This window comes from Moschus berezovskii, chromosome 2 (assembly GCF_049115385.1).
Source record: "Moschus berezovskii isolate FMDL1 chromosome 2, NW_MosBer_1.0, whole genome shotgun sequence".
NCBI lineage: Eukaryota > Metazoa > Chordata > Mammalia > Artiodactyla > Moschidae > Moschus > Moschus berezovskii.
Window position 1 is genome coordinate 52,413,776 of NC_142461.1, and position 17,226 is coordinate 52,431,001.

At 37.0% G+C, this 17,226-nt stretch overlaps 1 protein-coding gene across 4 annotated transcripts in view; it reads right to left on the bottom strand.

Moving 5' to 3' along the window:
- The window catches only part of SLC39A10 (solute carrier family 39 member 10), an 84,175-nt gene that overhangs the window by 12,142 nt on the left and 54,807 nt on the right, over positions 1-17,226 (bottom strand). For all 4 annotated transcript variants that reach the window (XM_055397154.2, XM_055397153.2, XM_055397152.2 and 1 more), the window contains 3 exons: positions 10,810-10,930; positions 9,223-9,591; positions 8,087-8,167 (listed from right to left, as the gene is read on the bottom strand). In XM_055397154.2, coding sequence (XP_055253129.1) covers positions 8,087-8,167; positions 9,223-9,591; positions 10,810-10,930 — 571 coding nt within the window. The remainder of the gene's footprint in view (positions 1-8,086; positions 8,168-9,222; positions 9,592-10,809; positions 10,931-17,226) is intronic.

Consider the following 17,226-nt stretch of genomic DNA (forward strand, 5'->3'; position numbering starts at 1 on the left):
TTTTAATTTCCTCTGGCCTTTCTTCCTCAGCTTCCTCTAAGGAAAGAGTTCCCTAACTTCTTCCTCTACAAAGTTCCTTACCATACTTTCAATAATTCACCCATCTATTGTGTTAAAGGGACAATTTCATTTAGCAGGGTTTAGGTAATATAAAATGAGACTACAGAAGTAGTATTTTCAGTTATAAAATAGTGTTTCCTTTTATAATTTCAAATAGAATTTTTTTAAAATTTTAATTGGAGGCTAATTACTTTACATTATTGTATTGGTTTTGACATACATTGACATGAATCCGCCCCGGGTGTACATGTGCTCCCCATCTTGAACCCACCTCCCTCCCTATATCATCCCTCTGGTTCATCCCAGTGCACCAGTCCCAAGCATCCTGTATCATGCATCGAACCTGGACTGGCGATTTGCTTCACATATGATAATCTACATGTTTCAATGCCATTCTCCCAAATCATCCCACCCTCGCCCTCTCCCACAGAGTCCAAAAGACTGTTCTATACACCTGTGTCTCTTGCTCTCTCGCATACAGGGTTATCGTTATCATCTTTCTAAATTCCATATATATGGTTAGTATACTGTATTGGTGTTTTTCTTTCTGGCTTACTTCACTCTGTATAATAGGCTCCAGTTTCATCCACCTCATTAGAACTGATTCAAATGTATTCTTTTTATGGCTAAGTAATAGTCCATTATGTATATGAACCACAGCTTTCTTATCAAATAGAATTTTTAAAGGAGCATTATTGAATACTCATTGAACCAAAGTATCATAAGTACAAACATCAATTCTGATGCCTTCCTGATATTACTGGGTGGGAAGATGATTACTTTCATCCCTGAATAACCATCAAACAGCATGAATTAACTAGACAAGATTCCTGATGAGATATTTAGTTAATACTTTTTAAAATTACAGTATAACTTACATATACAATCCTCCCCTTTTTTGATGCTGAGTTTTGACAAAAGTATATGTTTTTAAAATGTATATATATTATGTAAACATAACCATCAGACTCTGTTTCTTTACCTGCCCAAACCCCAAAATTTCCTTAGGCCCCTCACTTCTAGTGATCTGCTTTCTGTCCCTACAGTTTTGCCTTCCCAAGAACATCACATAAATTATGTAGTCCTTTGAGTCTGGATTTTTTTTTCCACTTAGCATGATGTAAGATTCATCCATGTTACAGTTTATATCAGAAAATCATGGCTTTTACCACTAAGTAATATTGCATAGATGAACAATAGCTTATTTATCCCTTCAGTAGCTTAAGGACATTTACGTTGTTTCCAATTTTTGGTAATTATGAATAAAGCCACTATGCTGCTGCTGCTGCTGCTAAGTCACTTCAGTCGTGTCCAACTCTGTGTGACCCCATAGATGGAAGCCCACCAGGCTCCCCCGTCCCTGGGATTCTCCAGGCAAGAACACTGGAGTGGGTTGCCATTTCCTTCTCCAATGTGTGAAAGTGAAAAGTGAAAGTGAAGTCGCTCAGTCCTGCCCCACGGACTGCAGCCTACCAGGCTCCTCCCTCCATGGGATTTTCCAGGCAAGAGTACTGGAGTGGCTTGCCATTGCCTTCTCCGCTATACACATTCATAAATAGATTTTTGTATCAACAAAAATTTTTGTCTCCTATATGTGATACCTAGGAGTGGGATTTCTGGCAGCAATTTATAGGAGTTCCGGTTGCTCCTGATCCTTTCCAGCCCACAATGACAAATCTAGTACTGAATTCTCATGTGTTTATCTGTTATCTGCATAACTTCTGTAGTGAAATGCCTATTCAAGTATTTTACCCATTTTTTAAAAATTGTTGAATTGCTGGTTTTCTTATTACTGAGTTGAGAGGTCTTTAAACATCCCAAAAGATTTTGGTCAGATATATATTTTCTGAGTACTTATTCCTAGTCTTTGGCTTGTCTCTTCATTCTCTTTAAGTGTTTTTTGTGAGTTTTACTTTTTAGGAAGTCCACTTTATTACTTTTTTGCTTAGTAGAGCATTCTTTTGGTGTTGTATATAAGAACAACTTACTTAATCCAAAATACACAAGATTTTCTGTGTTTTCTTCTAAAATTCTTTTATATTAAAATTTTTTTTTCATTTAGATCAATGATCCATTTTTGTCTATGGTAGGAGGACTTTTTTTTGCAGGTAGATCACTGGAAAAGAGTCTGATGCTAGGAAGGATTGGGGGTGGGAGGAGACGGGGATGACAGAGAATGAGATGGCTGGATGGCATCACCGACTCGATGGACATGAGTTTGCGTGAACTCCGGGAGTTGGTGATGGACAGGGAGGCCTGGCGTGCTGTGATTCATGGCGTCTCAAAGAGTCGGACACAACTGAGCAACTGAACTGAACTGAACTGATCCAATTATTGCAGAAACATTTGTTGAACAAACTATTCATTCTACATGGGATTTCCTTTGCACTTTTGTTGCAAATAAGTTGCTATACATGTGCGGATTCTATACCTTGTTCCACTGATTTATGTACCTACTTTTTAACCAATATAAATTGTTTTTATTATTGTGGATTTACAGTAAGTCTCAAATTTAACCGTGGTTTACTTTTAAAAATTCTTCTGGTCATTCCTTTCCCTTTCCATAAAAGTTTTTGGAAAAAATTCATTTATCTCCAAAATAGTCTATTGAGATTTCAATTGGGAATATACTGAATCTATAGGGAGAATTAGTATCTTAGAAACGCTGAGTCTTTTGCTCCATGAACTTACAGTAGATCTTCACATTTACTCTGATTTCTTTTGCTGGCAAATTGTAGTTCTCAGCATACAGATTCTATTGTATATTTTGTTAGATTTAACCAAAGTATTGTGTATTTTTTGGTGTTACTGTGAACATTACTTTTTAAAAATTTTAATTTTTAACTGTTCAATGCTAGGATATAGCAGTATAAATGACTTTTATATGATGTTCTTATATCATGATGAATTATTTAAGAATCTATCTTTGTCCTACTCTTATCTCAGGTTATAATTTCCTCAAAGTTATCTGCCTAGTTTTCTACCATTCTCTTGTCAGTAAGAACCTATATAAACATTTGAAAAATAAATCAAAGGAATCCTCAGCTGGAATTTACACTGAATAAGCAAATCTATTCATCTTTTGACAAATCAATATTCTTTCCTTTCTGCTAACAATGGATATCAGTAGCACAAAGAATGAGGTGTGCCTACCAAAGCTGTTACATTAATGCAATCCAATGTTATAGCTAATATGAAATCTTTGAGTTTTTTTTTTTTAAAGTATATACTGTAAGGTTTTTTTCTCTTAACTAATGCATGTATGCACATGAATGTTCAATTTTCCCTGGACAATAGCACATTATGAGTATCTTATTTTGAATTTATTTAATTCTTAGTACTCATGAGAGGGAAGGAAAAAATGGACAGCATTATAGACAGCCATTCTAAGCTGAGTCTTAACACATTATTGACCAGGGATTTTTTAAAAAACTTAATGCCTATGGCATTAATACATCTCCGGTCAATGAAATGTTAGTAACAGAGCTACATTTATTTATCAAAATGTTATTTCCTTAAGTTAAAACATTACTCAATGTCAAGAAAAGAGTTTGGATCATCTGCATTTTTTGATTATCCTCAACCTCACTTCCCCTTTATAAATTCTTATATAGGTTTTCTTATAAATTATTTTTCAAATGTTTCAAATATAGCTCCTTATTGAAAGGGTAGAAAAAAGTGGAAAGACTGCAAAAGAATAATATTGCAACTTACTTAAATTCAGCTACACAAGTTTGGTAAAAACAGAAGAGTAATAAATCAGGTAATCTCATATTTATTACCATAAGTAAGTAAGTAAGTAAGTAAAGTCGCTCAGTCGTGTCCGACTCTTTGCGACCCTGTGGACGGTAGCCTACCAGGCTTCTCCGTCCACGGGATTCTCCAGGCAAGAATACTGGAGTGGGTTACCATTTCCTTCTCCAGGGGATCTTCCCAACCCAGGGATCGAACCCAGGTCTCCCATATTAGAGGCAGACGCTCTAACCTCTGAGCCACCAGGGAAGCCCATTTATTACCATACACCACAGCAAATATGAAATGAGAAATCTGGGTTTTCTGTTTCCTCTGATGGCTTCAATTTCTGCACACCTTTTACAGGGGACCTCCCTATATTATTCTAAGATTTAAAAGTACATGTTGTTTCATATCACATTCCCAAACACACAAAAACCCTACCTGGAACACAATCAGAGAAACAGAAATCTGTTCAGAAGAGGAACATCAAAATTTGCAATTACTGAGTGGACTGAGGATCAGTCTCCAAGGTACTAGAATGTAAGTGACCCTTAAATGATGCAGGGGCCCAGTCGAAAATCTGTCTGTAACTTATAGTCAGTCCTCCATATACTCTATTAAACATGTACAGGTTCAACCAACTGCAAATCGTGTAATACTGTGGTATATACTATAGACCTTTAAGACACAGTAATGGGCACTTTGGTAAAATAGGGCCGATTATCCACTCATCCTCATTTGGAGAAGAACAATGTAGAGAGAGGCATAGAAGCTTCTGAGTCAGAATTCCTAGGCAAGGAGAAAAACCAGTCCCTTGGAGGCTGAGACAGATGTTTGGCAGTTGCCAAAGTTGTATAACTTGGGCTTCCTCAGTGGCTCAGTTAATAAAGAACCTGCCTGCAATGCAGGAGACCTGGGTTTGATCCCTGGGTAGGAAAGATTCCCTGGAGAAGGAAATGGCAACCCACTCCAGTACTCTCACCTGGAGAATCCTATGGACAGAGGAGCTAGGCAGGCTACAGTCCAGGGGATCCCAAAGAGTTGGACATGAATGAGAAATTAACTTTTACTTCACTTCCATATACTACAGAAAAAAAATTCTGCACGTACGTTGACCAGTTCAAATCCATGTTGTTCAAGGGTCAACTGTACATGTTTGTCCCCTTAGGGTATCACTTTAGTACAAAAATCTCAGAATAGTTTTAAGAATTCAAAATAAAATATTTAGCAAGGGCAAAACAGGTTTTATATCAAAGTATCCTAGAATGTGACATATTACACTGCTTTGCCAACATCTTAAACTGCTAAGTGGAAGGAGGACTTGTCCCTATCCACCTGCCTAGCATCTGTCTCAGCCTCAAAGCGACTGGTTTTTCTCCTTGCCTAGGAATAAGGACTAAGAAGCTTCTATGCCTCTCTCTACATTCTGTTCTTCTCCAAATAAGTATGGATAATCTAATCATAGGAGAGGCATATATCTGGCCCTGTTTTACCAAAGGGCTCATTACTGTGTCTTAAAGGTAAAAAGTAGGCTCCACGAACATTATGTAAAACTTCCTTTAGACCACCTCCACATTGTAGATGGATAAAAAAAGCCAAAGCCCTACAGGCCACCTCCAGAGAAGGAAGCTGGGTCATTTCTTTATGATCTTCCTTTTCCAGGAGCTTAGGCAACTAGCATGAGGCAGTTTGTCAACTTAGCACAAGGCACTGGGGGAAAACATACATTTTCATGTCTCCTTTCCTTCTGGCAGAGCAGATGTACATCTGGATTGGAGTTTCCTCTTACAGCAATAATGTTAGTGGCTCAGTCATGTCTGACTTTTTGTGATCCCCATGGACTGTAGCTAACCAGGTTCCTCTATCCATGGGATTTCCCAGGCAAGAATACCAGAGTGGGTAGCCATTCCCTTCTCCAGGAGATCTTCCCGACTCAGGGATCAAACCTGGGCCCTCTGCATTGCAAGCAGATTCTTTACTGTCTGAGCCACCAGGAATGCCCCAAATAGTAACATCTTAATCTCTGGTTTGTGGGGTAGAACAAGTAGAGATTTGGAGTCTCAATATTTCACTGAGGTGTCTTGGCTCAGGCTTTCACCAAAACTCTGCATTGGGTATCAAGCAAGGGCTTCCCTAGCCAATAAGCTATGTACTACATTTGTTTTATGTGTAGTTATCATTGTGTGTCACTCCTTCAATAAGAAAGTACAGGGGGAAAAAAGGAGTAAGTGACAGGAAGGCAACCATCCCTCATTTCCAAAGTCTCTGCTGTCAATTCTGTGCTGAAATGGAGCATGGCACGTGGGTTAAGGAGAATTCAGTATAACCATACTTAATCATAAAGTGGCCTGACATTTTCCTTTTAGGGGGTAGTGGGTGGGTAAGAAGGAAGCTGAAGGCTTTCCTGGCATACTATGGATGTGTGTGTGACTATCCAAGTTTATTACTAAGCAAACTTTTAAAAAAAAGGGTTAAAACTATTAGGCAATGTTTCTTATATATAAAAACTGACAGTCTTGATTTGTGTTGCTACTGAAATGCAAGGAAGTTATTTGGTATATCATTCTCTTACTAGCATAGGAAAGCAGTTAAATATAGCTATGAGATATATCTCACAGTGTGAGATATAATATCTGCATAGAAAAAAACCCTACATTCTAAGAAAATAGGATGTCTAAAAGGGAAATATACTAAGCATTAAAAGAAGGACCTAGAGAAAGTAAGTGATAAAGTTTAGAGGAAAGATAAACCTGAGGCATGGTGTACTGGAGGGCAGTACTGAAGTTAGAGGAAAAAAGACTTAACATGCTACACTAGGGACAGAGCTAGCAGGACAAGCCAATTAGTAAGGGAATAAGCAAAGAAACAGGTCAGGCACCCAGAGTGCAGGTTTGATGAATTGTGTTTGGGTGAAGTCAAAAACAAGTAACAGCAATTCAGTGAGTGAGGCTGAAAAGGTAGGTAGAAGCCAGATGTGAAGGTCACTGAAAGGAACATTAATGATTCCCAGCTTTTACTTTATATGTAAAGGAAGGGGACTAAAAGATTTTGATTAAATAAGCAAGTCACATCTAGTCACATAGTAACATGGGCATATGTCAAGACAACAGGTGTAAAAGATACACTGAACAGATTGAAACCAGAACTGTAAGTACTCCCCAGGGAAAACGCACAAGGAGGAGACAGTGAAGGGTCTGGATAAGGGGTTATGGGCATAAACAAGACACATGATTATATGCCCAAGGTTGACAAGGTAAATAAAACTATAAGGAATCAGTTCCTAAAGAATCAGCACCAAGTAAGCAGTAAGAGATTTTTTTACTTAATGTGAGCAGTTAGTAATTAAGAAAATTATATAAGTTAATTCTACTCAAAGTGAGCCAATCAGTGTACTACCAATCACGATAAATAGTCAAAATGATAGACATTTCAGTCAGAAGAAAGGGCACATGAAGAAATTCCTTGGATACTCAAGAGATGCAGTTTTTTTTCCTTTCAAATTTATGTCACCTTCATAGCCCTCATATTTTCTATGTGAATGTATGTTCATATTTTTTTCTTCCATTTTTCAATTTATAGGAGGAAACCAAAACATAAGAAGAGAAATTAGAAAAATGATTGCTGGGTCAATAAACGCCTAATAATACAATAAAGAAATATCACTGTACACCTTATAAATTGGCAAAAATTAGAGAGTTAATGCTGTGTTACCAGGGATATGGAAACAAAAGAATTCTCAGTTATTACTGCTAGAGAGGACACTAGTTTGGTCATTCTCGATAGTGATATGATATTCTCAGGCATGCATATCTTAGGATCCATCAGTTCTGTTCCCAGGTATATACCCCAAAAGATGTTCTCACAAGGGTCTCTCAGCATCAAGTCTACAGATGTTCAATGCACCATTATCTGTGGTGGCAGGAATTTAAAGGATACATGGTAAGTCCAATTACTGGGTGCTAAGTATGTAAAAATGTGGTATATACGTACCTTCAAGTACTAGGCAGAAACAACAGATTAAATTAATTCATGGAGTTAAAAATATACTGATTAGTAAATAAGTTAGGAAACAGTGGGCTATAACTTAATATTGTTTACATAAAATAAAAATACATAAAAAACAATACACACTTTTGGAAGCACATTAACAAAAATTTCAGTAAATAAGAGAATGATGACACTGAATACTTGCCATCAGCCATTTTTTATGTTTTAACAACTCTAAAATTTAGATGTATTTATATTAACTCTTATATTTGATGAAATCTGATAAATTTTAAGATCATGTTACCTAATTCATGTGGCAGTTCATGACAGAAGACAGCTATAGAAGTACTGATTCCTCCCGTCAATCCAGCACTGAAAGCTGCTCCTAAGGTGGGGGAGGGGGGTGGAAAAAAATCCAAGTGACATTTACTGATCTTCTCTTTTTCTATTTTCATTCATAATGGCAGGTGCATTCTCTTTTACCTAATTTCATAACGTATGAGTGACTCACTAATCTCATACACTACAGTTTTTGAACACATAGAGTGAAGTACAACAGGTATGTGACAACCAGAGAAAGCTAATCAATGAAATAAATATTTCCTATTGAATTAAATTCTCTAATTGTGTAATCTTCTAATTCACTCACAGCTTCAGAGTAGTAACAGTTTCAGTGTTTCAATCTCTGACCTCAGTTTTAAGTCATGTAAGTCTATAACTGCACTTGTTCTTGCAAACTAATATTTATAGATATTCAAATATTTAAAAGTAGCCATAGTCCAACTTTTCTAGGTCTAGAGCATGAATGGTATAAATTATTATTTGTCAGATGGTCCTGAATACTGAAATCAGAGCTATAAATGCGTTTGATACTACTTGTAAAATTCTTTACTCTTTAACAATGACAGCCACTGTAGCTTCAAAAATATGGTCTCTCCAGAAAGAAACCAAAGCCTACTTCTGAATAACTATTTAATAGTCTAGATCTCAAAAGAAAATTATCTATTGATCACATTTAATGTTCTCCTAAACTGGTAACATCAGTTTATATTACGATTCTAACATATGTTTGAATTTAAATTTTTAAACCTAAGATTCAAATTCGTTTGTTCTCAATTGGAAATGTATAAATGTATTTGAAAATATGTTAAGGTAGCTTTTTCAATATGGTAACTATCTCTTCAATAAGAAATCAAGTTACTAAAGAAGTATACTGCAGACATTTGTTTACATGTTCAAAGAAAAACCCACTGAAATTATACCTTTATGCCTCCAAGTAAACTTACCAAAGACACTAACACTGCCTTTGGAAAAGCCAAATGACAGGACTAATATATAATAGTATGCTTGTTAAGCTCCAAGATTAGTACTAAAACAGTGGAAAACGGAAAATGGTCTTAAGGAATAACAAATTACAACCCAAGTTTTAAGCCTACTTACCAATTGCTAACCCATCACTGAAATTGTGGATGCCATCGCCCATGATTACCATCCAAGCGATATTAGCTATTCCTGTTTCTTTCAGATCTGATCCAGAATGACAGGGACCATGTGAATGATGAGAATGTTTGTGGTGCCACTGATGATTATGCTTCCTCAGCACAGTTTTACTCTCATCGTGGTGGTTATGTGCAGCAGCATGGAGGTCATGCTCATGAATGGCATGCATTCCATCACTGTGAGAATGGTCCATGACTTTCTCCTCTTCTATACGAAGGTAATTTTTAGGAGGGGATTCTTGCTGGCCTTCTAAATCAGTCAGTTCAGTTTCATTAAGTCGATCTTCAGAAACAACCGAGTCATCAGTTCCTATATTTATAATGGCAAAGGATATGCTTTATCAACAAGTACATGAATGCATATTTGCTTAATTTAAACCCAGACAAAATAGCAGTGTAATGAACATTTCCTAGGTGAAAGTCTTTTACAATTCCTAAATAGATATTAAAAAAACAAATAAGGAAATATGCATACACATAAAGGGGTTTTTGAGAGTCTAAAAGATGAACCAGATGAAGTAAATGAAGGGAACTGAAATCAAAAGCAGGCAAAGAGAGGAGAGAAACTGGCACTCATGAAGATATGTGAAGCTTAAGGAGCACATCACCAACAGTTGAAAATAAAAGAGTGAAAGTTACTGTAGAATTCCCATGGTAACAAAATAAACCATAATTTTTCAGAGAACAAAGGAACCTTAAAGTTTACCCACTCTAACTTTCTCTTATCATTTAAGAAAACAAAGAAAATTTAAATCTCTTGCATCCTCTAGGTGCTTTACATATCTGAACAAGATCATTTCTAGATTGTTATGAAAATGAAGTTTAAAAACCTGTAAGTGATAACATCTGTCACATTTTTCTTTAAATGAAAGTTGGCCTCTCACCTAGTTTACAAAAGCTATTATATGACAAAGATTTGCTTCACAAAACATATTTTGGGGCAGAGTCTACAGTTAATATCTAGGCTGCCTCTTCTATAGAAAATCATTAGTAATATTCAGGGGAAAACATAAGTTCACAAAGGGGAAAAATTATAGTTAAATATTAGGTTTTCCTGAAAATGTTAAGCTACCTCATTATATCATTCACAAAACACAAGAGATGAATGGATGAGCAGAGATTTTTATGTACAAGATCACTCTCCTTTAAGTACAAAGGCCTACTCTCCTTTTCTCACAAGAAAACAATCATATATGGAGGACACAGAGATTTTTGCATTACCAAGAAATAAAACACTAATTTAAAGATGTTTTGTTTCATTTTTTGTTTTTTTTTTCTGTAAAGTAAAAAGTGCAGTATCTTTCTTGCCTGGTAATATAATGAATTGGCCCTATATCCCAGTTTAATAAATAAGGCTGAAAATAATCAAACATGAACAAAATCAGTTGAGACACATAAAGAAATAAAAGAACCTAATATTAGAGAAGTCACAAAGACAAGAAATTTCAAACAACACAGGTACAATTTAGACGCAAAGTTTGAATTTTTATATTTTAAAGGTTTCTCTTTAGTCAGAACTGTTGTCTACCGGCAAGAGGCTTGAGCTGAAGCCAGTCAGCATCTGGTGTATTATTTAACTTATGATCTGAAAGCTTCCTTCCAATAGCCGATTCTTCTGTGTTCTGCTTCATAAACCATTTCTGTTTTCCCTGAAAAAAAAGAAATATCTGGTATTAGCATTATATCTGCAGACACAATTAGCAATAGTTTTCACTGTTAACATCTATGGAAATAAACGGTACTAATTTTATAAAATATTTAGAAAAGGAGAAAAAACTTTTAGAAATTAATCAAAAGATCTAACCAGATGAAAACTCCAACTAAAGTTGCATGTTTTTTCAAATATTCAACTAAATGGTCCAATTCATACACTTCCAAGATAGGAATAGGGTAAAGAGTACTGTATTATTATATGCAACCCAAACAAAATGTGTGAAACATATGTAATATTGCTCTCATTTAATACTGTGTAGGAATGGGAAATTTTAAAAAATGAAAGCTTATTCCTTTGAATTTCTTTCTGTATTTATCACAATGTCACTTTCCCCTGTATGTGACAATAATAGAGACAATCTTGAATTAAAATCCTAAATCTACAGTTTACCTTTATGACACCTGGACAAGTTAAGTTTATTAACCCTAAAAATATTCATCTATCAAATGAAAATTAGATTCTTTCAAGGACTAAATGAGGTGATATATGAAAATGACTAATTAATTACTGACCTAACCACTTTGCAATAAAGACAACTTTCCTTTTTCATTTAATCTGTTCTCTACTAATCTGTTATATTTCATTGTTTAATTTTGGATTTTCCTACATTATCTCTTAATAGTCTGGCTTCTTCTCAACAGTCTATCACTAACAACTCATCTGACTTAAATTTATACTTCTAATCAATGTTCACTTTTAAAAAAGCAAATAACTATTTTAGAACAGAATGAAAGTAAATCCTTGTTGGTTTTGCTTATGGGCTGTGAACTACGTTTCAGATGTTTAAGTCTTCTAACTGCTACATAAGTAGATTTGTTATGGCTAGCTGAACATGCAGTAGAGTCTCCAAAGATGGTCAACATCCATTCTTTTCCATCCATAAGGAATCTTATGGTGGAATCTATTCAGAAGACTAAGATCATGGCATCCAGTCCCGTCACTTCATGGCAAATAGATGGGAAACAGTGGCTGGCTTTATTTTTTGGGGCTCCCAAATCACTGCAGATGGTGACTGCAGCCATGAAATTAAAAGGTGCTTACTCCTTGGAAGGAAAGTTATGACCAACCTAGACAGCGTATTAAAAAGCAGAGACATTACTTTGTCAACAAAGGTCCATCTAGTCAAGGCTATGGTTTTTCTGGTAGTCATGTATGGATGTGAGAGTTGGACTATAAAAAAAGCTGAGCATGGAAGAATTGATGCTTTTGAACTGTGGTGAGAAGACTCTTGAGAGTCCCTTGGACTGTGAGGATATCCAACCAGTCCATCCTAAAGGAGATCAGTCCTGGGTGTTCATTGGAAGGACTGATGTTGAAGCTGAAACTCCAATACTTTGGCCACCTGATGTGAAGAGCTGACTCATTTGAAAAGACCGTGATGCTGGGAAAGATTGAGGGTAGGAGGAGAAGGGGATGACAGAGGATGAGATGGTTGGATGGCATCACCAACTCGATGGACATGAGTTTGGGTAAGCTCCGGGAGTTGGTGATGGACAGGGAGGCCTGGCGTGCTGTGTTTCACGGGGTCACAAAGAGTCGGACATGACTGTCTGAACTGAACTGAATTCCTTGTACCTAAATTTTCGCAGGTCTTTTGACTTGCTTTGACCAAACAGAATCCAACAGAAGTGATTCTGTGCCGGTTCTGGCTTAGTTTGAGATAAGCCTGGCACCTTTTGCTTTTCCTCAAGGAATTTGCCCACTATGCTATGAAGAAGCTCAGTCTAGACTCTGAAGAGAGGCCATGTGGAGGAGTACCAAGATGCAGAAACAGACTGAGGCGTTCTGAGACCTTTCCAGCCCTGTACTGCCCTAGTCAACCCAGACCAGCAGAGTTTGAGTGAGTCACTCAAGCTGACACCATGTAGAGCAAAAGAACTGTCCCACTGAATCCTGTCTGTTTTGGGGGCTTGGGGTTGTTCTGCTTCACAGCAGTATATAATAGCAACTGAGGAAACAGAAAATGTTCAAAAGAAAGTAATATGGAGACACCATAAAGGGAAGAAAAGAAACATCAGTTTTAACGTGAGATGAAGAAAAAAAAGGAAGGAGGAAACAACAACAGTACAAAAGTCAATGAGACAGAGATAGAAAGTAAAACACCAGCTGGGAGTTTGTTTAACTGCTTTGTTTCTGACTGTCGATTTTCCTAAAAACTTGCCAAGTGACTACCCTCAAAGCCCCAACTTGCTGAAACCAGTCAGCATCTGGTATGTTACTTAACTTGTGTTCTGAAAGTTTCCTTCCAATAGTTGATTCATCTACATAGAACAACAAATGTCTGTTCTACTCAAGTATCACTAATTAGCTTTCATCAAAAAACACTATATACTTTTTCATCTTAGGTTACTTACTGTCCTATTTATCATAAAGGAGGTGAACTGATTTATCTACCTAAACTCTTCTCTTTGGTATTCTTGAAGAATTCCTTACTATTACATTTAGAATGCCACATAGAGAATGGTATACTTTTCAGATTTTTACTTCCCACAATTTCAAATTTACAAAAACTTGCCAGGCTTTGACAATTCTCTTCTCATGCATCAGTTTGCTTTATAAAAATGTGTTTAATTTTGTAAGTCTAGGTTCAAAATGAGTTCAATATTAAATTATAAAATATTTATTTGAACTATCTCTTTGGACTACATTTTACATTTATCTGTAAATTATACAGTCTCTAATATGTAGTACACATCAAATATATAATATTTGCTGCTTCAGCATTGTTGTTGTTGTCCAGTTGCTCAGTTGTGTCTGTCTCTTTGTGACCCCATGGACTGCAGCACACCACACTTCTCTGTCCATCATCTCCCAGAGCTTGCTCAAACTCATGTCCATTGAATCCATGATGCCATCCAACCATCTCATCCTCTGTTATTGTCTTGTCCGCCTGCCTTCAATCTTTCCCAGCATCAGGGTCTTTTCTAATGATTCGGCTCTTCACATCAGGTGGCCAAAGTACTGAAGTGTCAGCTTCAGCATCAGTCCTTCCAGTGAATATTCAGGACTGATTTCCTTGAGGATTGACTGGTTTGATCTCCTTGAAGTCCAAAGGACTCTCAAGAGTCTTCTCCAACACCACAGGTCAAAACCATCAATTCTTTGGTGCTCAGCTTCCTTTATAATCCAACTCTCACATCCATACATGACTATTGAAAGAAAAAAGCTTTGACTAGATGTACCTCTGTTGGCAAAGTAATGTCCCTGCTTTGTAATATGCTGTCTCGGTTGGTCATAGATTTTCTTCCAAGGAAGAAGCATCTTTTAATTTCATGGCTGCAATCACCATCTGCAGTGATTTTGGAGCCCAAGAAAATAAAGTCTGTCATTGTTTCCCCATCTATTTGCCATGAAGTGATGGGACTGGATGCCATGATCTTGAGTTTTGAATGTTAAGTTTTAAACCAGCTTTTTCACTCTCCTCTTTCACTTTCATCAAGAGGTTCTTTAGTTCCTCTTTGCTTTCTGTCATACGAGTGGTATCATCTGCATATATGAGGTTATTTGTTATTTCTCCCAGCAATCTTGATTCCAGCTTGTGCTTCATCCAGCCCAGCATTTCACATGATGTACTCTGCATATAAGTTAAATAAGCAGGGTGACAATATAGCCTTGACGTACTCCTTTCCCAATCTGGAACCAGTCCATTGTTCCATGTCCAGTTCTAACTGTTGCTTCCTGACCTTAAAACGGGTTTCTCGGGAGGCAGGTAAAGTGGTCTGGTATTCCCATCTCTTGAAGACTTTTCCACAGTTTGTTGTGATCCACAGAGTCAAAGGTTTTAGTGTAGGCAATGAAGCAGATGTTTTTCTGGAATTCTCTTGCTTTTTCTATGATTCAATGGACGTTGGCAATTTGATCTCTGGTTTCTCTGCCTTTTCTATATCCAGCTTGAACATCTGGAAGTTCACGGTTCACGTATTGCTGAAGCCTGGCTTGGGGAATTTTAAGCATGACTTTACTAGCATGTGAGATGAGTGCAGTTGTGCAGCAGTCTGAACATTCTTTGGCATTGCCTTTCTTTGGGATTGGAATGAAAATTGACTTTTTCTAGTCCTGTGGCCACTGCTGAGTTTTCCAAATTTGCTGGCATATTGAGTGCAGCACTTTTACAGCATCATCTTTTAGGATCTGAAATAGCTCAGCTGGAATTCCATCACCTGCACTAGCTTTGATCCTAGTCATGTTTCCTAAGGCCCACTTGACTTCACATTCCAGGATGTCTGGCTCTAGGTGAGTGATGGCACCATTGTGGTTATCTGAGCCATTAAGATCTCTTTTGTATAGTTCTTCTGTATATTCTTGCTACCTCTTCTTAATACTTCTGCTTCTGTCAAGTCCATACCATCTCTGTCCTTTATTGTGCCCATCTTTGCGTGAAATGTTCCCTTGGTGTCTCTAATTTTCTTGAAGAGATCTCTAGTCTTTCCCATTCTATTGTTTTCCTGTTTCTTTGCATCACTATTAGTACACACAATTGAAGAAAATCAGAGCCTCACAGGATTTCCAAAACTTTTTTATAACCTTGCAATGTGTATTGTGTTCTAAATTTGTTATTTACAGAGATGGACTTTAAATTCTTTATCTAATCAACTTCTTCTAGATTCTCTCATTATCTTAATCACATTCTCTTCCCCATGCCATGACTCAAGACCTTTTCACCTCTCCTCTAAATATTGTGCAGTAATCTGATTCATTTCCTTCCAGTCAATCTTACTGTGGCATCCCTCCCACCATTGTCAATTCTTCACCTATCCACATGACCTTTCACATGGCCCTTCACAAGCCAAATGCTATTATATCTCTTTCACTTTTCTCTAAGTTGATCCTTCCCAGGTCCTTTGACCATTCCTGAGATAACACTTCACTGAATGCATCATCTTGATCAAATCTCCTCTGGAAGCAATTAAATACAATGCCCTGACTAAAATATGGCCATTAAAATTAAATATACTACTTGGAATATGATATGAAAATACAGATGAGAAGTAGGATTTATTTCCCCATGCATTTAGATAACAACTGGAAATCATGATGGATGAGTCAAAGTTTCAGAGCTAGTTTGTGGCTATACAAGAAATAGAATCACTCTTCCTGAATCCCAGTTCAGAGTTCTATTCTAAGCCATATGTCCCAAGAGGATATATACAAAACATACATACACAAACAAGAATATATCTGTAAAAAAACAGCATTAAAGTGTGGACTGTATATATTATGATGACAATGATTATCCACTGTTCTTGAATTTTTTTTTTTAATATTTGTAGCTAACTAAGAAAATATAAAAATTTTCTAACTTGTTATTTTGTGAAGCTTTCTAAAAATGTCCTCTAGGATTTACTTAAACAGAATATACTGAAAACAATCAACATCAATATCACAATCATGTTAATGAGATGTATTCAAGAAAAGCCTTAGAGACAGATGTGAACAGGAAGTGTGTAAATCACAGTGAATAACAGTATCTTATTTTCTTGTGGGAAAAATTCTTTTAGATATTTGTCTTATTCTACTAAATGTGACCCAAAAGACAGTTCATGACAAACAGTGCATTTAATCAATAGTCCAAGTACCATCTCCGAAGTGTTTTGTTACTTTAAATGAACTACCAGATCCTTCATTTCATTAATATTTTCTTCCTACAAAGCACTCTGAATCTAAATTCTTACCTCCAGTACTTACATACACCACTGGCAAGGCATTTCTGGTATAGAAACTTGTTGTGTGAAAACATTTTCATTAAAAGATATGTCAATGAAAGCCTCTAATACTTGAAAATATTACCTATGAAGACCAATTATGTGGGGTCCCCTTGCTTCTCCCCTGGTGGTGCCGCGGGGGAGAGCAAGGCGTTGGCGAATCCTTGGCCTCGGATGTGGAGCCCCTTTTGCCTCCCTGCGCCAGAGCGGCAAGGAAGAAACCCCAGGGGAAGGGTGAGCTGGCCACCCGCCCCACAGCCCTCCTCACCCGGAGAAGGACACTCAGATGCAGCGGCAGTTCTTTCAAAGCAGTTCCACTTTATTGTTACAAGCTCTCCCTATATAAAGGCAAGCCATGGGGGTTTTGCAAGGGACTTCCTGCCGTTGGCTCCAATCATATTAAAGGTCAGGTCGTCACGCGCTGACGTCACAACAGAGGTCTAGGGTGATCATGCACTGTTCACGCAAGGGGAAGTGCTCAGGGGCCAATCACAATTTTTTGTGATTATCTGGGGCCGCACCCTCCTGA